Source organism: Bolinopsis microptera, chromosome 4 (assembly GCF_026151205.1).
Source record: "Bolinopsis microptera isolate Bmic1 chromosome 4, MBARI_Bmic_1.0, whole genome shotgun sequence".
Classification (NCBI taxonomy): domain Eukaryota; kingdom Metazoa; phylum Ctenophora; class Tentaculata; order Lobata; family Bolinopsidae; genus Bolinopsis; species Bolinopsis microptera.
This window is the reverse complement of record NC_087075.1, coordinates 4,585,590-4,609,084: the sequence shown is the minus strand read 5'-3', so window position 1 is coordinate 4,609,084 and position 23,495 is coordinate 4,585,590. Positions and strand designations below refer to the sequence as shown.

The following is a 23,495-nucleotide window of genomic DNA, read 5'->3' as shown; positions in this document are numbered from 1 at the left end:
AATCCAAAGTAGTTACTAAGAACATCCTAAATACCTGATAAGTCTACTTAAAAGACTTGCAGAACTGAAAACTTACTATAAATGCAAAAAATGGAACTTAAAACTTAAATTATCGAACTAAACAAATTCAAAATAAATTTTTCCACAATTGGCGGTTCGAGGCTAAATGCCTTAAGTCTGTCAAGTCGTCACTATTATTCAAATAAATATTTCTTTTATTCAAATCGTCTAAAATAGTTTAAAAAATATTACTTTGATGTCTACCAATCCTACCCCTCATATTTGACATACTATTAACAGCAAAATTTAGAGCTAGTTGTGGTGGTGAGTTGCAGTCGCTACGAAGAATGTGCCCAAACATTTTCCAGCGGGATGTATAATGTTTTGTAAAAGTAACGCACTTGTTAGTTGACAGACAACTAGGTGCCATTTCAATGAAATGTTAGGTTTTTTAACAAAAAAAGTTTGTATCTAAACTTTCCATTTTAATGACAACGTTTAAAAATGTAAGAATTATCTCCAAAACTGTCAATATTGTTGCTTTTCTAGGGGCCCTTGTTAAATACGCAGATAATCATGAAATTATCGATATCATGGTCCGTCATAACATTTCAATTTTCAATTCCTTTTTGCAATTGTATCAGCAGATGTATTTAAAGTCGCGTTTAAATATATTATTAATATCTTTAATCAGATACGTTACAGAACAAATAAAGTAATATTATTTACAGTGTGATCACTGATCAATAATCACGCTTACCAATTAAGCAGTCAGTTAGAATCTTAGATAATCAGTACTCAATTAGCTAATTAGCTAATTAGCTCATTAACTGATTAAGGGCCCAAGTAAAGCTGTGAACAATGTTTACGGAAACATATCCGGTACTTTTTGTTGAAAAAGTACGGTTTTGCGAACACAACTAATAAATATAATGGGTATAGTAGCCATGGTAACGTGATGGGTGACTAATAGAATTTGTATAGACGGGCAGGGCAGTCTAGTCGACAGAGAAACAGCCAGTATATTGGCGTTTTATATTTATGTGACTTTTTTATTAGTTTTAAATAATAGTTGTGGTCAGCTTCCAACTGATTGGCCAATGAATCACTTTAATTGGGTCTAATTGAGTAATTGGGTGCTTGTTCAACACTGGTATAATAACCTTGGTAACGCTATGGAAACAGTTTTCTGTATACTTCATATGTATTTGGTTTTCTAACTTTTAAGTTATCTCGCGGGATATAGTTGGAAATTAAACATTTTTGGGTCATCGACTTTCGAGTTTTATCCTTTACAGTTAGCTAGTTATATTATATATATATTATACGTATATCGGATATCATTCTATGGTAACTATAATGTGGGTATCTTACAGACTGCGAGGACTATTTACTAGTAATTCATCTTTAAAATAAGCTCTGAGGTAGATCTCATGTAGAGTGATCCTCTCTGAACTTCTCAACTGAATTCCACGTGCGTTTATAAGCGGCCTCCTTAACGCGTGCGTTTATAAGCGGCCTCCTTAACACGTGCGTTTATAAGCGGCCTCCTTAACACGTGCGTTTATAAGCGGCCTCCTTAACACGTGCTTTTATGAGCGGCCTCCTTAACACGTGCGTTTATAAGCGGCCTCCTTAACACGTGCGTTTATAAGCGGCCTCCTTAACACGTGCGTTTATAAGCGGCCTCCTTAACGCGTAAGCCGTGGGATATAAAGATAATACAGGCGCTTTGCAGCAGTAATCGTGGTCGGAACGTACACCAATTACCCACTTACACAATTACCCACTTACACATCAATCTGAGTTTTTCTCACCCGCCCTCCAGGCGACAGCCGCCATTTTAGCGGTATCTGAATGCTAACTCTACATATTTTCTGTTTTAGTGATCTAAACCTGGATCTCACTTAGTCGGATCTTATATACCAGTCAACACGTTTTACCCGCGCGTTTGACCTTGGGTTGCCAAGGTAACACATACTTACTTACTTAGCCCTGGCCTCTCATACCTTATGAAGCTACATACGCACGCCAACATATTGTGTTTTGATAAACTAATTCTTTGTCCAAGGTTACCCCTACCAGGTAACGAGATTACCAGGTTACCAGGCTGCAGGTTACCAGATTCTTTTATCAGCGACCAGGTTACCAGGTTACCAGGTTACCAGATTACCAGGTTACCGGGTTACGTTCTGGTACTAGGTTACCAGGTTACGTTATGTTACCAGGTTACCAGGTTACCAGGTTACCAGGTTACGTTCTGTTACCAGGTTACCAGGTTACCAGGTTACGTTCTGTTACCAGGTTACCAGGTTGCCAGGTTACGTTCTGTTACCAGGTTACCAGGTTACGTTCTGTTACCAGGTTACCAGATTACGTTCTGTTACCAGGTTACATTCTGTTACCAGGTTACCAGGTTACGTTCTGTTACCAGGTTACCAGGTTACATTCTGTTACCAGGTTACCAGGTTACGTTCTGTTACCAGGTTACCAGGTTACGTTCTGTTACCAGGTTACCAGGTTACCAGGTTACGTTCTGTTACCAGGTTACCAGGTTACGTTCTGTTACCAGGTTACCAGGTTACATTCTGTTACCAGGTTACCAGGTTACGTTCTGTTACCAGGTTAACAGGTTACCAGGTTACCAGGTTACCAGATTACGTTCTGTTACCAGGTTCTATTACCTGGCATCATTTGGTTACCTTGGGGAGCTCAGGCTTCGTTGCTGCTAACTGTTCCACAGTGGACTTGGAGAGACTGCGGCCGCGTTGCTTCTTGTTTTGCAGTCTCTCTGGTTTTATGTAAGCAATATTTTGGTCATTTTAACGATGTTTACTGTTCTTTCTTTACTGTATTACGCATATTCACCTCCATTTTCTCCTCTTCAGCTGAGCCAAATTATGTATTTAACTTTGAAACCGCCCTAACATAACCTTTGTATAAGACTTAAAAAGTATTATATGTTTCGTTTATAATCTCAACCATTTTCGACGCAGTCTCGATCATTTCCTTTAATTACAGAATTAGATCGTCGTTTTGTAGATTATCAACCATTTAATAATTCCTTGTGTACATGATTAAATCTACTGAAGACTTAAGTGGCTGGCATTAATTAACTTCCACCGGTTTTCTGTAGTCAGTTTAGTTTACTTTCGTTTGCGTCGTTGATAAAAATACTATTAATGATTTGTTTCTTGTCATGTAAAAGTAGCCTTTTTGTGGGGATCTACTGTTTTGAGGTTCAACTGCAATAATTGCAATATTCATGGCGGGGAGGTACTCAAACGTGGTTTTAGAGCTCGATTAGTCAATGCTAGAAGCAGGATGGTTAATTGCTGTCACGTGTCAAAACAATCATGGTTCATCTCCACAACAGGGTCTTTTATCGAGTGGTAAACTTGGGCCGTTCATCTTAATTTCAAGTCACCAGGTAGCCCTCTTGCAAGCACAATTGTAGGGCATCTAATAATATTGATCTAAGATGTAACTGTGGTGGAGGGCTGTAAAAACCATTCAGCTTGTCAGTTTGACCAAATTGCTAGCTCAAATTATTTGATGTAAAGTAGTGCTGAAAGTATTAAAACTTTTGGTTTCTTGGACCATAATATTATTTTTTAGATATCAAGTTATTTTTGGCACTTCATGCTTTTGGCACCCCAAGTTTCTGTCACCCTATTATCCTTAGACTGTAGCTCGGCACTGCCATACCCAGTTGATAATTACTTAATTATGTGTTAATTAGTTGATATGTAATTGACTGTAGAGTCTCATTGCGAGAAGTTCCTAGAAGCGTGGTGCAAGTTGTTGACAGTCAATTAATCACAGACTAAACAGTGCTAGGTTTCCAGGTTACCAGGTTACCAGGTTACCAGGTTACCAGGTTACCAGGTTACCAGGTTACCAGGTTACCAGGTTACCAGGTTACCAGGTTACCAGGTTACCAGGTTACCAGGTTACAAGGTTACACGGTTACCAGGTTACCAGGTTACCAGGTTACCAAGTTACCAGGTTACCAGGTTACCAGGTTTCCAGGTTACCAGGTTGCCAATTAACCACAGACTGAACAATGCTAGGTTATGCTATTGATAAACAATTTTGTAGGGTGAAAATGTATTGGATTTAGGGGTGAGGGCTGCACCTGGGTTATTTTCACCTTGTGAAGTTCCAAACAAGTGATAGTTAAAAACGACGCCCACGTCTTTCACGAAAACAAATAACTAAATGTAAAAAAATCCCTCTAGTTTCTGCCAATAAGAGGAAGGGTTTTCGGGTTTTCCTCTTCTCCCTGGTGAGCCCAGTGTATTTCACCAATCGGGAAAATGTTCATCATTGACTTAATATCTTTTACCATTTGAAAACAAATAACTATACTATAGGTATAAGTATACGAATGAACATGGTTCATGGCACCTAAACTGAATAATGTGTTTTTACAGGATATAAATTACAAATTATGAATTTTAGAAATAGGATAACATTTTTATTAATTTGTTTAGCATGCAGATATATGTAACCTTGTTGTTACCATTGAAGACTTTCTTGCACACGATACAAATATATAATAAGTTTTCCAGCTCTGTTTATACACAACTATAATAATACAACTATAATATAACTGTAATAGAGCACTTAGTAGATGATAAATTTTATTCATATTGCTATATTGGCAGGCCGCCAGTACGTGCCATTGGTTTACTATAAAAGAGTATGCTTCGTTTCATTCTCTTTTCGTCCAATATTTGCTTAGAAAGATGAAGTCATCGATGATCATTTTAAAAGCCAAACATGTGCTCCAAAAAAGATAATGATACCATTGCAATACAATTTAAAATGCAATCATGCGGTAAAATAACTACTTTATTAAAATCCGGTGCTCGAGAAAAATGCTGGCCTTTTAAATTAACATTAATTAAACTTGGACAGTTCTAATTAGGGCATTATAATGTGGTTTGTTGCAGTTACACTCACTTAATGACCTAATGTATGCACATTGTACTTGCGCACCACGGTAAAAAAACTTTTTTCTTTTCGCAACATTTGTAACTGTTTGGGGTAGCGGGTTTCTGATCCTGTGTCTCCAAGCAACCACATCAAATCTCCAAGCAACCACGCCCAGTCGCCTTGTAACCACACCCCACGGTAACTCCTCCCTTCAACCATGACAATAACCACCGTGACGCCACGAAAACGGACACGTAACTATAGGGAGAGGCCGTCCGTGGCTGAGAGGAGAAGACGGACAAGGATCTTAACATCACGATACAGGAGACAGGTATTAACAAGTCACTGGCGATCATTTTTGTAAGGAATTTTTAGTAAATAGTGATGACATGGTTATAGGTAGAATGTAAAAATGGTTTATCTAAAAATGTGACATCGTGGTCTGAGATTGGGATCTGCAACTATGCTCATATTGACAATTTTATCTGCATACGGTTGTCTCATTTTTTCCTCAATATTAAAATTGTTGCATTACGTAATTACGTAATTACGACATGCAACGTCATATTCATGTTAAGAAATCATTAATTAAATAAGAAAGAATCATCAAATGAAACTCAATACAACTGCGCACAACTAAATCACATTGTTGTCGATATCACAAGTTGCTAATGTAGTTTTTACTTTTTTAATAACTTACCTAATAAGAAATTGGTTGTGCAATTCAGAGGATAACCCTTTAGATTTAGTCACATAGGTTCTGGCCAAAGATCATAAGTCGAACAATGAACATGCCATTGTGGATATTGTGACGCACAGACCGCAGTGTGACCGCAGTGTGACCGCACGGGCCTGAAACATAGTTTAAATAGTTGTTAAAATAGAATAAACGAAATTTGGTTTATGAATAATCAGTGTATGGAATCTAAATGATTTTTAAACCAACTGGAATCAAAAGCGTATTTTAAACTGCCGCTAATCAGTAAAGAAGTAGATTTCTTATCAAAGCTTCAGAAAACAAAGAAATTTTCTTTGTTTTCTGACTTTGAATACCTGATCATGGGTCCTTGTAGACTTTTTGTTTTTTGAGCCACATCCTTTTCAATTTGCTTACAACTATAATCAGCCCATAATCGAAACCGAAAGGGAAACCTTTACTGGAAATGTATGGCCAATATAAACCAGCACCAAACAATGAAATGAATATTACTGCAGTCTGGATCTTGTAGACTCCAAATTACTTTAGTTATAAAACCATGCAGCTTCATTAGAATATACACTATAGAAGCTGCACTAGAGCTGCAAGCACTATAAATCCATGTTAATGACTGAATATATAGTACGCTTTCAGATAAAGCTAATTGCATTATGGGCATCGCAGTATTCATCTGCACTAGTATAAACGATTTCTTAGATAATTATAGTAAATAAACGGTTTTAATTAGTTAATTTTAGTAAATAAACGGTTTTAACTAGTTAATTTTAGAAAATCCAATGCAACAGTTTAACCTCAATTGTGCTGCTTTTATTCCTTCTTGTATATCAAAATACTATTTTCTAAGCTCCTGGCTCTACTTTCCGAACTCCTCCAAGTCAAAGCTACCAGGTTACCAGGTTACCAGGTTACAAGTCAAAGCATTCTAAAGAACGAGGGTATAAAGGGCCGTGTCTCTTGAAGGAACCCATTGAAACTCCGTTACTACACTGTAGCAAAGCACCGGTTTCTATTTAGTTTAGGAAGGACCTCGTTACATTAACCGTATTGTGTTGTGAACCCGTACAGAGCACTTTACGTGTGTAGTTTTAGTAATAATACCTTGTTTTACTTATAATACCCTGTTTTAGTTATAATACCCTGTTTTAGTTATAATACCTTGTTTTAGTTATAATACCTTGTTGTGCGATCGTGCAAAATACGTGAATAACGAATCTACTTGTGCTATCCTAATTAGCGTCAAGTTAACCAGAAGAAGCCTACCAAAATGCCCTCAGTAAATAAGAATGCGTGCTGAGCTCAATTTACCAATTTGCTGATTGGAGTTGGGTGAAACCATACTTTTTCGTTGGGGCAGTAAACACTGTTCTAATGTTGAGTGCAAGTATACTCACGACTCACTACTCAGTCAAGCTCTATCGAGTCTATGTTAAACTAAGTTGTAACTTTAACTTTTAAGTTATTATAGCTCTATGTAAGTGCATATTGTTTAATGTTTATTGAATTATTTAAGATCATAATTATGATTTTATCATAATTATGATAATGTTATAGGCAAGTTTCCATAAATAAAATTTTGTTATCAGCGCTGCGATAATCGCTTATTGGGCGCTTTTTCGGCGCTTTTTAAAAAAACAGCCGTTTATAATCGATTTTTTAACGATTATAAGCGGTTCAAAAAAAATCGCTTATAATCGACTATAATTGATGTAATAATTCAAAAAAGCGCTTTTGTTTCCCTAAAAGCGCCAATTAATAAGCGATTATCAGCGCTGATAACAAAATTCAATTTATGGAATCTTGCCATGTTATAAACTTGAAGACCTTATAGTTCAATAAAAACAATATATAACTTTACATTGTTTTATTGAATTGTAGGTCTCCATGATTCGATGACTAACTCATAAAACATTATTAAATAGTTGAGATGAACTTCATCAATTTCATTCGAATATTAATTACTTATATTATTTATCATTTATTCGAGTTTATTGTATACGTTATAATTTCTGTACTCTGTAAAGTTTGAAAAGTATTTAACAAAATTATATCGTCGCGCTTATAATTAGTTCACCATGAATTCAGGTGCCTTATCTACGTGAACATCATGTATGAAATTTTTGCCGCAAGGTTTCTCAGCTAAACCCTAATTTATTCGTTTACTGTCTAATATGTTTTATAATAAAAAATTGACCTACGATTATGGCCACTTGAATATTTAAATCACCCCACCCACTAACAATCTGATTAATTTGGCGATAACCAAGTTAAGGAGGATGTTGAACAATTATTTTGTCTAATAATTTTTGCTATTGATCTTTCAACACAAGAAAAATGTTAATAGATTTTCCAGATGAACCTTAAAAATTGGGTAAAGCAGCCCCTTCCCGTTGTCGGAAAATTATGAACTTCTTTGTCATTATCTTTGTCGTGATGCTGTCGGCTCCTTTAGTAGCTTATACTTTGTTCTAGTTTAATAGTTTAATTGACATTTGGATTAAACATTCTTGCTACATTATTATATCAGTTTTTATTATTATATTAGTTTTTTGTTCACTGTATTGGGCAAATAAAACGACAAACGTAGCCTTTAAAACGCAGCCACTAAAACGTAGAGGCTGCATTATTGTTTTAGTAGTTGATCGCCCGAAGTTCTCTCGCCATTGCTTTGATAATAAAGTTTATGTTGGTATAGTGCAATAGATTTAGCTCTGTATTAAACAGGAATTAAACTTTAAAGTTTAAACATGTATCTAACTTTATAGATAGATTTAGTATTTTGTATCTAACTTTATTGTCTCACCTGTTCTCAAGAAAGTTGATGGACCATCTAAGTCGACGAGTCTTTAACTTTTCATGATAATAGCAATAATTTTCTTTGTAGCAAAAGGAAGCTACTCCGTTTCAAGTTTAATTTTTGGAAAGAGTTCAGTTTTATCTGTTGAGGGGTTGTCAAGACAACAAAAATTGTTCCTACTGAACTATTATCGTTTCCAAGGCAACACTGAGATGCAGTTCGCGGTAAAATGTAAGAACTACGTAAAGTCGGAACAATTATGGAACTTCGAGGGTTACAGAAAACAAAGGAAGCAATCTTACTCCGGTATCAGTAGTGGAGGTGACCAGGTACCAATCATCTTGTGTCTTTTCAAATACAAGGAAATATATTTGTTGGAACTTTTAGTCGTTGAGTTTTTTGCTAAAATTAAAGGCGAGATCTGCTGCACTATGATGACTGGTTTCGCGTAAAACTAAAAACATTACTGATGATAAAAAATAGCAGAACCTTGAGCCGTAAAATTGGAGTTTTTGTAGGAGAATGATAATCAATTTAATAACGTTTTAATTCTAATTTATACTGTGGATAATCACAGACTCAATTCAAATGCAAACCTAATTCGTAAGCTTCTTTTAAAAGTTGTAGCATCATCTAACTAATTTTTAAAAGTTTCTCCAACCTCCCAATAATTCAATACGCAATATAAATAGTAACCAGGACAGCTGTGGACACTGACAACAATGGACGAAACACATTAACTTACTTAAGTACTTATAAAGTTACAAGACCTGTATAATCTCAAACTTCCCACCCTGCTCGTAAATTTTACATTTGTTCAGCGAGATTATACTTCTGACGTCAACTGTATGTGTATGTCATATCCGGATAGGAACATTATTTATAAGTCGGATTAGTACTGGGATGTTTCTGATGAAAATTTCTGATAATTCCGTATATAATGCGATAAAAGAAAATGGTCTTTTCAAGTAAAAGTAGTACCACAATATTTAAGCCACTAATTTATAACCGTTATACCCTGCCTTTGGCAGAAGCGCCTAATTGCCCACTAAGTTTATCCAACAGTTTATCTAACAGTGTAACAGACTGTTACTAACAGTAACACGAGAGGTTATTCAGCTGTATTGATACTACAAATACAGTCTCTAGGCGGTTATCTAAAACCCAGCAATTGATCCAGGAAGCTATTAACCCAACTAGGGTTAAAGCTCCTTTGATTCGGAGTAAGCAGCAGTGCACGTGACCTAGTGACCTGAAATCACGTGACTGCCCACTAGTGCCCACGTGACGTTAGTCATTCTCAAGGATTGGTCGGATGCGCACACGTGTTGGCAATTCTACTCGGGGGTTGGTCGGACGAGGTAAAATGAGGCCGATTAATGTACACTGTACAGGCATAACGGGCATGTACAGATCACAGGGCTTGATCCATATATTAGCGTCATTAAAGTCTGGAGTAACATGCTTCCCTGAGTGTGCTACCCCACTTTCCGCATTGTTCACCCCCTCTTTCCGTGTAGTACACCCCCTCTTTCCGGTGTGTCTTATGTGGAATTAATTCTTTTCTTTCTTTTCTGAGTTTGAGAGTCAAAGAGAATTGTTGTGTATAACCAGCGCAGATTGATCCTTCTACCCAAATATTATGTCTAAATTTAACAGATCCTAAGAGTTGTATGTATTTATGAATTGTAACTTATTATGTGCGCGGCATGTTTCTAGTTTAGTAGGATACTCACTGCGTAGTGCGTAGGTACGATGTTTCAAGCGGCCGCTATTCGATCAGCTAGTAATCAGGCCCACACTCTTTCGTGTTCTGCTATTACCTCTACCTTCAAAGCTGCTCCAGGGGTAGGTGGAGGGGGGAGGGCCTGACTTGTTCCCTTGGGAGACAACTGAGGGGGCCTTACTTGCTCCCTTGGGTGACAACTGAGGGGGCCTTACTTGCTCCCTTGGAGACAACTGAGGGGCCTTACTTGCTCCTTTGGGGACCACCCAAGAAAAACATTTGTTTTCTTTTCGTAAACCACGTCTACGTGCAAATAAACGATCAATCAATAATCATCAAAATGGATTTATAACTTTATGGAAATAACTATTGTTTCATATTTTTTACACTTGTTCTACACTAATTGTTCTAGACTTGTTCTACACTTGTTCTACACTTGTTCTACACTTGTTCTACATTTGTTCAAGACTTGTTCTAGACTTGTCCTAGACTTGTTCTAGACTCGTTCTAGACTTGTTCTAGACTCGTTCTAGACTTGTTCTAGACTTGTTCTAGACTTGTTCTAGACTTGTTCTAGACTCGTTCTAGACTTGTTCTAGACTTGCTCTAGACTTGTTCTACACTTGTTCTACACTTGTTCTAGACTTGTTCTAGACTTGTTCTAGACTTGTTCTAGACTCGTTCTAGACTTGTTCTAGACTTGTTCTAGACTTGTACTAGACTCGTTCTAGACTTGTTCTACACTTGTTCTACACTTGTTCTACACTTGTTCTACACTTGTTCTACACTTGTTCTACACTTGTTCTACACTTGTTCTACATATTGTAATCCTTTGTTTCCTCAGGCCAGTCTAAAGAAAGACGACCAATCAATAGAATCAGAGTTCGACAACAAACCCAAAGTAGTTGACTTTGGAAGGGATATTGTGCGAGTCAATGTCTGTGGCCAAGAACACTTCATACAGTAAGTTAAAATGCTTTGGTCACTGTGGTTACTGTGGTTACTGTGGTTACTGTGGTCATTGTGGTCATTGTGGTCACTGTGGTCACTGTGGTTACTGTGGTTACTGTGGTTACTGTGGTCATTGTGGTCATTATGGTCACTGTGGTCACTGTGGTGGTCACTGTGGTTAAATATGATATTTAAGCTTTTAAATCGATCACGTGATTTGAATTTTAAATCCCGTTCAGTAAAAAAAAACAAAAAAAACAAAAAAAAACATAATCTTTAAAATGAGACGAGATGATAACGAGGTGATATTAATAATAGCAACTATTTCAGTTCCACCCTACTCTCCAAGTATCCGCACACACTCCTCGGCTCAACTGAAAGAGAGCGCTACTTCAGAGCAGACCTCAACTCTTACTACTTTGACAGGAACAGACACGCGTTTGATGCGGTTATGGGATATTACTTGTCAGGGGGTGTATTCATGTATCCTTCTAAGCTGAACAGGTAATAGTCACGCAGCTTTATTCTTGTTCTTATCCTTTATTATTTATCATCTATCATTTGACACAGTCAGTAGGGAAAATGAAGATTCTCTACCTCATCAATAGATTCAGCTTTACTTTACTACTGTTTCCTGACATGACCATTTTGCTCGCTCTTATAAACTTCATTTTGTGACCCCCTTCATTTTGTGACCCCCTGAAATAGCCTAATTGGTCAAAAATGTGATAAAAGTGCTTAAAAACCACAGATTTTTGAGTGGTTTTAAATTATTTTTGTCAGAAAATAGAATAGCTTTACTGAACGTGATATGAAGATCACTCCGAACACTACAATACATCTCAGCATCTTACTCAATACAAGTTATAACTTAATTATATCGTGCCATTTAATAGGGTTACTAATATTGTACCAATATCCTCAACTTCAAATGAACACGATATACATCTAAAAAGGCACGATTATACGATGTATAGATCTAAAAAGACACGATTACATACATCTAAAAAGACACGATTACATACATCTAAAAGGACACGATTACATATTACATCTAAAAGGCACGATTACATATTACATCTATAAAGACTAACCCTTCAGAGAAGTTGTTCACAGAGAGATGTCTTTTTACAAAATACCAATATACGATGAACAGGAAGTCACTGCTGTCAAAATGCCTGTTCCAACTAATTTCAAAGAAAAGGTGGGAATTTTCAATTTTAACCAGCATGGAAACTGTTAAAAGTATTGAGAGAATCGTCTAGCATTTTTGATGACTCTTCTTGGAACTTTTTAAAAGAAAATAATCTTTACAATTTACAGTGAACTAACAACTTTTGATATGCCTTACACTATACTTATATTTATAACCTTATAACAAATGATATCACATGTATCAGGCACACATGTTGCTGAATTATCCTAAATACAGTAACCTGGCAACCGCTTTGTCAGTGTGCGACTGTGTTCTTATTTTCATCGCTGTGGCTATGCTTATTTTGGAGACAGAACCTCAGGTGGGATTAGGTCTTTTGGGATTATAAGTTGTGACTCACTATTTTATTTTTTGAAACCTTGAATAAAATAACGAGCCCATCATGTGTTATATGATTAATCAGAAACAAAACTGAAAACTGTCGTGTCAGATGATAACTGGAAATTCTTTCATTTCAGTTTAAAAATCATTTTGAAGTAACGTCGGACCCACTTTACAACTACCTGTTTGGACTCAACTCTGTTATAATGGTGAGGAATTAATCCTTTGCTTAAAAATGGTTTTAGTTAGAAAATTAAAGCCGACGAAATTAATAAAAGTACAATTTGTTAATACTCAAATAGCTTATCAAAAATAAAAATCTAGATCTGATAATTTTTTAATAAAAATATTCCTTGATTTTTCCATTACATTTTAAAACTAAACTTTGCCTTACAATTTATTTTCAGCTCTATTTTACTGTTGACTATCTCCTACGCCTATTTACGCACCCCACAAAAAAACAGTTCTTCAAGATGTTCCTACCGTGGCTGGACATGCTGTCTATCCTTCCTTTCTACGTGGAGGTCATCATGATGGCTTTTTCTACAAACCAACGAACTAATGCAGAAGGTATGACATAGTTTATATGTACGGTTTATCAGTTGCTAATCATATGGACAGTATACAAGCACAATACTTCATTTCATTTCATAGTCTGAATTTCTTCAGACGATAAAAGTAACAGTGGTCTAGTGGTTCTCACAGTGACCACAGTAACCACTAACCACAGTAACCACAGTAACCACAGTAACCACAGTAACCACAGTAATCACAGTAACCACAGTAACCACAGTAACCACAGTAACCAGAGTAACAACAGTAACCACAGTAACCATAGTTACCACAGTAACCACTAACCTCAGTAACCATAGTAACCACAGTAACCACAGTTACCACGGTAACCACAGTAACCACAGTATCCACAGTAACCTTCAGATGAGAAAAGTAACAGTGGTCTAGTGGTTCTCACAGTAACCACAGTAACCACAGTAACCACAGTAACCACAGTAACCACAGTAACCACAGTAACCACAGTAACCACAGTAACCACAGTAACCACAGTAACCACAGTAACCACAGTAACTACAGTAACCACAGTAACCACAGTAACCACAGTAACCACAGTAACCACAGTAACCACAGTAACCACAGTAACTACAGTAACCACAGTAACTACAGTAACCACAGTAACCTTTAGATGAGAAAAGTAACAGTGGTCTAGTGGTTCTCACAGTGACCACAGTAACCATAGTAACCACAGTAACCACAGTAACCACAGTTACCACAGTAACCACAGTAACCTTATTAACCACAGTAACCTTATTAACCACAGTAACCACAGTAACTACCGTAACTACAGTAACCACCGTAACCATAGTAACTATATTAACCACAGTAACCACAGTATAACCACATTAACCACAGTAACCACAGTTACCATAGTTACCACAGTAACCACTAACCTCAGTAACCAGAGTAACCGCAGTAACCATGGTAACCACAGTAACCACAGTAACCACATTAACCACAGTAACCACAGTAACCACAGTAACCACAGTAACCACAGTAACCTTCAAATGAGAAAAGTAACAGTGGTCTAGGGTTTCTAACAGTGACCACAGTAACCATAGTAACCACAGTAACCATAGTAACCACAGTTACCATCGTAGCCATAGTAACCACAGTAACCACAATAACCACAGTAACCTTCAGATGAGAAAAGTAACAGTGGTCTAGTGGTTCTGAGACTGTGCAGAATATTCCGTGTAACCAGAGTTTTCAAATTTGCAAGAAGATCCGAGAATCTCTTAATATTACTGAAAGCAGTTGGGAATACTTACAAAGAACTAATCTTGTTATCAGGTGAGCAGGGTGGAGATTGTAAAATTAACAATTATATTATAAATATTTAAATTTTCTGCTATATTCAATATTCATACTCATAGATACAATATATTCGGAAGGTGTAATCTAGGGCCTGTTGGATTATCTGGAATTAGTTCCGCCCAGATCTTTTAGCACCCATCGTCTTGCAGCATGTTTTGTGTCGCCATATTGCACAATGCACAACTCTTAAAAAGTCATCGGCGGTACAATTGCAATTCAGAAATTTCCGATTGTAGTGCTTAGTACTTTAGTAGGGAGCATCACGGCTCTCAACATACAAAGTAAAACAAGGCAAATAAGTGGTGGAAACTAAATAAAAATAATCGACGTTTCTACACTCATTGGCCTTTTACTATTAATAATTATAATATTATGTAATAATATGTTTTACTAATATGTTTTACTAATATGTTTTACTAATATGTTTTACTGATATGTTTTACTAATATGTTTTACTAATATGTTAATTTACTAATACTAGCAGGAACCCGTCTAACCCTAAAGTGGTGTCAAGACTCAAGAGACTAAAATAATTATTACCTATTTAATTCGCGTTTTTGACACCACTTGGGGGTCCAAATTTTGGGCTCTAAAACTCCTATTTCTTGGCCAATTTTTTATTTTTTCATGCTGATTTGAAGGCCATTAAAGCATTTGACCCAGTCAAAAAAGTTTCAGTTGTATATCTTTTACGGTTTTTGCGGAAAGTCGTGTTAAAGTTGATGCCGTGGTGTCAGTAAAATGGCACAGATAAATATATATATATATATATCTATATATATATATATCGTCTCGCTTTATATATAGTAAGATGTTTTACTAATATGTTTTACTAATATGTTTTACTAATGTGTTTTACTAATATATTTTACTAATATAATATGTTTTACTAGTTGTGGAACACAACAAGAAAATTGAAAATAATCTTGTGCGAGGGTAGGGACCCAGATGTCGTTTCTAACCCAAATAAACTTTAAGGAGGCTTCTCATCAGTAGCCGCACCTCCTAACTCGGTTTCTGAACTGGAATTCTATGGGCTTCCAGACGGCCAGACCAAGTATTACTATTCCATCCTTCTAGAGTTCATTACTAGTAGCACCCATCTTGAAGATCTTTGACACCCAGACACACCCCAATCCCATTGGCGAACAAACTTTGGATATAATCTTACATGCTCGCGAAGGAATCCCTGGTTTATGGTCTTTCACATCGTCACGAGCACTTTCACTACAGTCATATGTTTTACTAATATATTATATCAATATTCTACCTTATCGGACCTTATTTGGACGGACATTACTTGAACGCTGGAGGCCCTAGCGTTCATCTTAATGTCCGTTCAAATAAAGTCTGTTCAATTAATGTCCGTCAAAGTTAAAGTCCGTTGAATTTTTTCCAAAAATTTTTTCATTTCGAACTTTTTGTCCAGAATATGACAACTTTTTAATTTCATTCAGTTTCAATAGCTTTCATTAGAATAAACTATGTTGTTGAATTGATAAAAAAATGTATTATAAAATTTTAACAATCTGAATTGTAAATATCACATTATTGCATGATCACTATCTTGAAGTTGATCTTCGGCTTCTTCTACCTCCACATTTTCTCTTACAACTGGTTGTCTGTCCAACTCGTAGTCGTACCGGGCAATGAACGATCCCAACTGCTCTACTAGAGAGATACTTGAATGCCTAAAGTATAACAGCTTAAGCTTTATCTCTAGCCCCCCACTGGCCCACTTGGTATAGGTGGGATGATGATTAATCACTCTACACTCGACTGTCACGTGACTTTTTTAACCCATTCTCTAGCTGAATCTGAAAGACTTTTCGAAACCCTAACCCTCTAATCTGATCCCAACCCTAACCCTAACCCAATCCTTAACAAAAACATATGCTGAAACCCTAACCCTAACCCTTAATCCTTAACAAAAACATATGCTGAAACCCTAACCCTAACGAGAAATTAGACTAACTTCCTTATACGGTCATATCACGTGATCAATACAGTTTTTCGCCAATATCTCGTCAGGAGAGTATTTTAACCCTATGTCATGGAGGGTGATTCGGAATCAGCGGCCGAAAATACATCGATTGAAGTTGGGTACAACCATCGGGGCCCTTTTAGAACAATCTCGAAGATCGACTGTAGAGTGATTTAGCACGCTCGGTATAGGCGACCTTCGGTGGCTTATGTCAGCTACGATACCTTCTACCATACCACCCATATCTCGATAAAGTAGAAGACAAACCGGGTTATCTCCCTAGGTATGTGACCGACGGTATCTAATATAATCTTGTAGGTACCTTCGCACCTTATCTGCACAGCGCAGATAAGCTTACTGTATGAAAAATGGATTTAAAAATCTTTGCTAAAATTAAAAAAACTTTTAAAAAAAGATGAAAAAAATTCGGATTTTTGATGGTTTTGATTGCCTTCTAGCGTTCATATTAATGTCCGTTCATAATTATGTCCGTTCAAGTAATGTCCGTCCAAATAAGGTCCGATAAGGTAATATGTTTTACTATAATATGCTTTACTAATATTCTAACAATCTCGCTACCTCAGGTGTAGTATCACTAGCGGTGGTATCGTTTGGCAGTATCATGTACACGATAGAATCCCTCCCTCAGCCTGCCTGCTACAATGAAACGGCAGCAGATTTCCAGACCAACAAAACTGCAGTTTTAATATCCTGTGAGAAGACCCAGTTTAGTTCTATACTCATATCGTGTTGGTGGGCCGTTATCACCGTCACCACAGTGGGTTAGTAACCATAGTAACCATATTAACCATAGTAACCATAGTAAACATAGTAATCATAGTAACCATAGTAACCATAGTAACCATAGTAACCATAGTAACCACAGTAACCATGGTAACATAACAGTGACCACAGTAACCATGGTAACTATAGTAACCATAGTAACCACAGTAACCATGGTAACTACAGTAACCATAGTAACCATAGTAACTATAGTAACCATAGTAACCACAGTTACCACAGTAATCACAGTTACCACAGTAATCACAGTTACCACAGTTACCACAGTAACCACAGTTACCACAGTTACCACAGTTACCACAGTTACCACAGTTACCACAGTTACAACAGTTACCACAGTTACCATAACTCTTCTCCAGGATATGGTGACATGATACCTCTCTCAACCCTTGGAAAGTGCATGGGATCCTTCGCAGTGTTCTGTGGTCTGATTATAATAGCACTGCCAGCTACCATCATTGTTACTAGATTCTCTGAAGAATACGAGAGATCGAAAATGCAGAATGAGATGAGTCCCTTTTCTTCTGTGGCCATGTGAATTTTTACAGCAGAGATAAGTCCGCTCTTATTTGTGGCTTTGAGAATTGTTGCCATGGCAACAAGATGGTTAAAGCAGAAATTTGATTTACAGAAATAAAGTGGTCGACAAAAAGTTGTGTGGTTAAAACTGTAAGAAATTCACCAGTACCATATTGTTCTTCTGAGTTTTTACTTGTTGTAAGCTGCATGCAGTGAACAAAACTGCAAATGAAGTTTGCGTCATCAACTAATTAAGTGGAAATTAGGAACAGTATTTTGTAACCCAATTACAAATCACGACGATTTTTTAAAGTGGAGATGTATGTCAATATAACTGATCGGTTTTACATACACACAATCCATTATTGCGTCAGTTTTTCATTGTAATTTTGTAAAGCCCAGAAATGCAGTATAAAATGGGAATGTATTTAGCAAATTGATTGATCGGCATTAACGCCTTAAAATCTTTAAATATGATAAATTTAGAATTGTATAGTTTTCATTTTCTGAATGATTAAAAACAAGAAAATGCTATGTAAGTGTAACCTACGGTTATACTTATACTTTTTATCAAATATTTAACCAAAGAAATATTTAATATAACAGATAACTAAAATCATATAGCGTTATACCTTATCGGAATTCGGACGTTATTTGACCGAAAATTGCGTGATCAACAGGTACTTGCTCTAACCAGAGCCCTCTCGCTTGCAGTATATAGCGTCACGCAGTACGCGTAGACACGTGGCTATGTGAAAACAAGTACAATTTTGAACCCGACGGACATTAATTTTAACGCTGACATGATGGATAGAAGGCACTCAAAACTATTAACTAGAATTGCGCTCGTTTTTTTGTGGTGGCGGATACTAAACTTCCAATTCCATACACTTGCCACTGCACAAGCTCTGATCAGTTTATTTCGGCTTATTTACTAATTCTCTCGCCTTACAATTGACACGTGACTTTGGTTTTTATGGTTTTGCAGCCGAAAAAAAACGGTTAAAAAAAAGAATTCTTACCCTACGTTTTTTACCCTACGTTATCAGTCATGGAGAATGATTCGGAATCAACATCCAAAAATACACCGATTTAAATTACTTTCATACCCTTAGGGCCTTTTCACAAGATTTGTTTTGAGGCGAGCAATTTAGTGCGTGGGAGCGGTTCATTTCATAATGTACATTATATCAAGTTTAAGATCCGGGGAACCATTTGTGACTTTACCTGGGGACCCCAGGCTATTATGTTCATAAACATATATTATATAAACGCCGAATAGAGATTCGGCGGAGCCGGAATGACAGGCTGAGCGCCGCTCAGTAATCTGTAGCTGAGATTCAAATCGATTGCCTTGTTTAATTAAAATCATTAACTTAACTTCCATTTTATAATTATAGTTAGGATATTGAACCGGAAGCAAAACAATGCTGCACGCCGCCGTATTTCTTCAAAACAGCGGCGGCGTGGTTAAAATCGTCGGCGGCGGCGGCGTAATCGGCGTGGATTTCGAAAATTAAATGCCATGTGGATAGCAATTTTTAACAGTATTGAATTTTGACACGAGGCTCGTTACATCTGAGAGTTTATTTTCACAGAAGAAAATTGCTTATACACTAAATTAAAATGTATCTGTCGCATCTAGGTAAACTATAGGTAAAAATATAATATTAATCATAAGCTAAAATGTACTAATCGTTGTATTTTAAATGGGGAAAAGAAGAAACATTGTCAGTCAGTCGAGAAAATTGTCAGTCAGGCATATTCAAACGATCGAGACAAATGAAATACCCATATAACAATATAACATATTGATTATGATATAACAGTAGAAGCGTTTGGAGCTTTTAAAAATTGTATAAATAAATAAATATAATGATATCAACTATCAGAATAACTGATACACAATCTATCTACTGATAAACAATCTTACTATATTGTAGAGAAGAGAACAATTTATATGTTATAGAATAAAAAGAAAATAATAATAATATATAATATATTTTACCAAAACCCATAATTCATGGCCAGGTATAATATATTTTACCAAAACCCATAATTCATGGCCAGGTAGCGCAGTTGGTTAGAACGCCTGTCTTACAATCGTTAGGTTGCGAGTTCGAAACCCACTGACTGCCTGGTCGTGGGGTGAGCGTCGTCGACGTTCAGCTAAGGATCATGAGTGGTCTATGCAGCCCCCCGGTCTACTCAGCCGAATACTCGAGAAATCGGGTGTGAGGGTTAAATGAGGAGCTGCACATTGCAGCAAAGTCTCGGACGAAGAAAGTATGGTACACACTACCTTAACCGTCACTGGCCAAAAAGATCCTTCGGCTTCCTGTAATTGGCTGGTTGCACTTGTGTAACATTGTGGCTGTTGGAATACACCGAAGTAAAATAAGTGTCTAGATTAAAAAAAAAAAAAATGGGTAGAGTGGACCGCTGTCAGTGTCTCTCTTTCCCAAACAAAAGGAAATGATATTACTTTGATTGACCGTTCTCAAATGCAAAATGATACCGAGAATGAAATCGGTCGCTCGCTTTTCCCATTCATTCACGGCTTACGAATTGTAATAAGTTTCGATTGATTACATCAATCAGATGCTGTAAAAATCTCTTTGGGTTGCGTTCGGGTCGATACCTAGTATTTCGGGGTAAGGGTGGTAGTTATTAGTATTACTTATTGAATTAGCTGAAGTTTATTGAATCTTCATTGCCGAGTACAGCTGCCTTTGGGTAGTTCTTCTTAATCTATTACAATTGTAAATGAATGGGAAAAGCGAGCGACCGATTTCATTCTCGGTATCATTTTGCATTTGAGAACGGTCAATCAAAGTAATATCATTTCCTTTTGTTTGGGAAAGAGAGACACTGACAGCGGTCCACTCTACCCATGATTAGGGGTTTTGGTAAAATACAGGGTGGGCCAAAAGTCAGTACCCATACGTTGGCCTTTATAGCTCAGTCACTGAGTGCCCAATTTAAATACTTCTTTCTGGTATGACTTAGTACCACCACTGGTTCGAGGAATTTGTCAACTCGAAAAATATTCGCGTTCATTTTTTTCAAATAGAGGTTCATTTTCACATTTATTTGATAGTTTGGATAGTCGGATCAAGCTAAATGTTATTGAATTGTGTTTGGCCATTCGAATTACGTTTGTCCTGAAAGAATTAGAACTGTAGCTTCTCAGATGACCGAGATATGAAGCATAACGAGTTTATTCATTACGTGTGATCAGGTGATTGGTTTACCTAATCACGTGATAAGGTGACCCCGTTAACTACCCCGTTAAACATTATGGGAATTGTTAAGGGTGCCCAATTAAGGTGTCGTGTCACGGTGTCACATAATCACCCAGTCAATTTCGTTAACGAGATACAGAACATGCTTGATAACTTCGTCATTTCTAATCCGTTTTGCCTCATGTTTTCAGATCATATGCAACATTTGACAATCTACCGTCTCTGAAAAAATTAGGCGTTCAGCATGTTCAGAGAAAACAATATAGGTGTTTTAATATTGAATGGGCGTGGTCTAAAATATTCGAATTTTCAAATTTTGACGACGGAATCCTCGAACCAGTAAGTACAGTATGCCATCTGCAAAGCAACAGCTCTCAAATATAAAACACGGCGGAGCTATTAAGGCCAACGTATGGGTACTGACTTTTGGCCCACCCTGTATCATCTCTTTTTGATTATAATGTCAGGGTACTTTATAAAGTCGAAATATAAACTGATATCTTCATTAATAAGGAGGAAGTTTCAACGATTTCGAAATCTATCCTTTAAAAACATTTCCTTGTGTTTAGGGAAGCATATCGGTCGATCACTGACTGAATATGCCACTTAATACTCATTCAAGTTGGCATTAAATTCATATATAATGACATTAAACTGTCGTGGCAAAGCAGAATTTGTTGGAAATCACGAATGAGCAAAATTCTCACCTTTCGCACGTGCAAACTTTGAGCAGACGTTGCGTGCGCATCCAATATTGAATCGCCGTAAATTTTTGCATGTAATTGTTTTATATATAGCTTGATAAGCATGCAAAGTTTCGAAGTATTTCAAGAAGAACTGTAATCACAACGGCACTCTAAAGTTGACAGAAAATGACGAAAACAGCAATTTTCAGTGATTTTAGCGATTTTCTATCAATTTGGGCGTGTCCCAACGTGTGCAACTTTTCGATTTTCAACTTTAAAACTAGCCTATGACACAATTTATACCTATAGGAAGCAGAACTGAGCTCCACAACCCAAGGCATGGCCCAACACCAGAGAATACTAAATCGCAAAATTGACGTTTTTATAAAATAATTCTTCAAAAAAGCACAAACTTCAATGACGAATATCTTTATGAAGGAGCAAGCTAGAAAAACTTTCTGGTAGATTTTCAGAATGCTTGAACAATTATCTAAGGTGAAAATTTCCTCAGATTTTGAATAAAATTACTCCTTAATGGTTTAAAATTAATTTCAAAAGTTATTACTTTGTCAAAAATCAAGTTTTAAAAACGGTTAACTTGATGACGTCATCAAGGGGTGTTTATGACGTCATATAATTTTTTTATACAATGTAAACTAAAGTATAAACAATTATTTGCAAGACCTGTGGTCGGAAATGGCTGTATCTTTTATACTTTTGAATCTATGGACAATTAAATACAGGCTACAATTGACTGGCAAAGCGTCTATCCCTGAATATATAAACAGGATTAAACAGGATTAAACATGAAATTACCAGAGAGAACACTAACGGACTCGTCTTGGCTATACAAGAATGAATAAATGAATAAATGAATAAATGAATAAATGAATAAATGAATAAATGAATAAATGAATAAATGAATAAATGAATAAATGAATAAATGAATAAATGAATAAATGAATAAATGAATAAATGAATAAATGAATAAATGAATAAATGAATAAATGAATAAATGAATAAATGAATAAATGAATAAATGAATAAATGAATAAATGAATAAATGAATAAATGAATAAATGAATAAATGAATAAATGAATAAATGAATAAATGAATAAATAAAATTATCAAAACTGAATCATTTAAAAATAGTAAAATTTAACCGTTTACAATTTCACGAAAATAAAAGAAGATCGTCTATAATAATTTAAGGTAATCCAGTAAATAAAGTTCGAGTACTACATCTGTTTGCGAGGGTTAAGGGACGTTTTAGGAGGATTACGTAGATTTGAGGAGTCTGTAAGGTACTTCCCGAACTCTTTTATATGGAGTGAGTTCATTATTGCTCCATATTCTTTTAGCATCAACAGGCTTTTGAGGTTGTCAGAGAGGTTGGACCTGAGTTGATGGTAGTAGGGGCACTCAGTTAGGACGTGGTCTTCGGTTTCTAGAATAGGAGTTTCAAAGAAGGGGAGCTCCTCTAAAAAACGTATGACATCCGTTTCTGAGGAGCAGCAGAAGCGACACGTTTTAAGAGCTGTGTTGAGTTGATCTTTGGTGTAGCGACCTTTTTCTATCCTAAGATCGTGACTGCTAGATCGGAGTTTAGCAATATTGACCCTTTTAAGCCGGCAGGGGAGCTGTAAATAGGGTTCTTCGCCAAACTCGAATTTAACCGCTGTGTAGAAAGACATTTTGGGCTGGT

At 36.4% G+C, this 23,495-nt stretch overlaps 1 protein-coding gene across 3 annotated transcripts in view; it reads left to right on the top strand.

The window, feature by feature from the left end:
- Positions 1 to 18,346, top strand: part of LOC134813739 (potassium voltage-gated channel subfamily A member 10-like) — a 55,335-nt gene extending 36,989 nt beyond the window's left edge. The window contains exons 1-10 of one of the 3 annotated variants that reach the window (XM_063821607.1): positions 8,659 to 8,782; positions 11,024 to 11,142; positions 11,461 to 11,634; positions 12,232 to 12,334; positions 12,531 to 12,647; positions 12,805 to 12,876; positions 13,075 to 13,237; positions 14,381 to 14,530; positions 17,123 to 17,320; positions 17,699 to 18,346. In XM_063821607.1, the coding sequence (XP_063677677.1) occupies positions 8,666 to 8,782; positions 11,024 to 11,142; positions 11,461 to 11,634; positions 12,232 to 12,334; positions 12,531 to 12,647; positions 12,805 to 12,876; positions 13,075 to 13,237; positions 14,381 to 14,530; positions 17,123 to 17,320; positions 17,699 to 17,877 (1,392 nt within the window). In that variant the 5' untranslated portion in view covers positions 8,659 to 8,665 and the 3' untranslated portion in view covers positions 17,878 to 18,346. Of the gene's footprint in view, positions 1 to 8,658; positions 8,783 to 10,042; positions 10,302 to 11,023; positions 11,143 to 11,460; positions 11,635 to 12,231; positions 12,335 to 12,530; positions 12,648 to 12,804; positions 12,877 to 13,074; positions 13,238 to 14,380; positions 14,531 to 17,122; positions 17,321 to 17,698 lie in introns of those variants that run through there. The other 2 variants (XM_063821608.1, XM_063821606.1) reach the window with 2 other exon arrangements.
- The last annotated feature ends 5,149 nt before the right edge of the window (positions 18,347 to 23,495 follow it).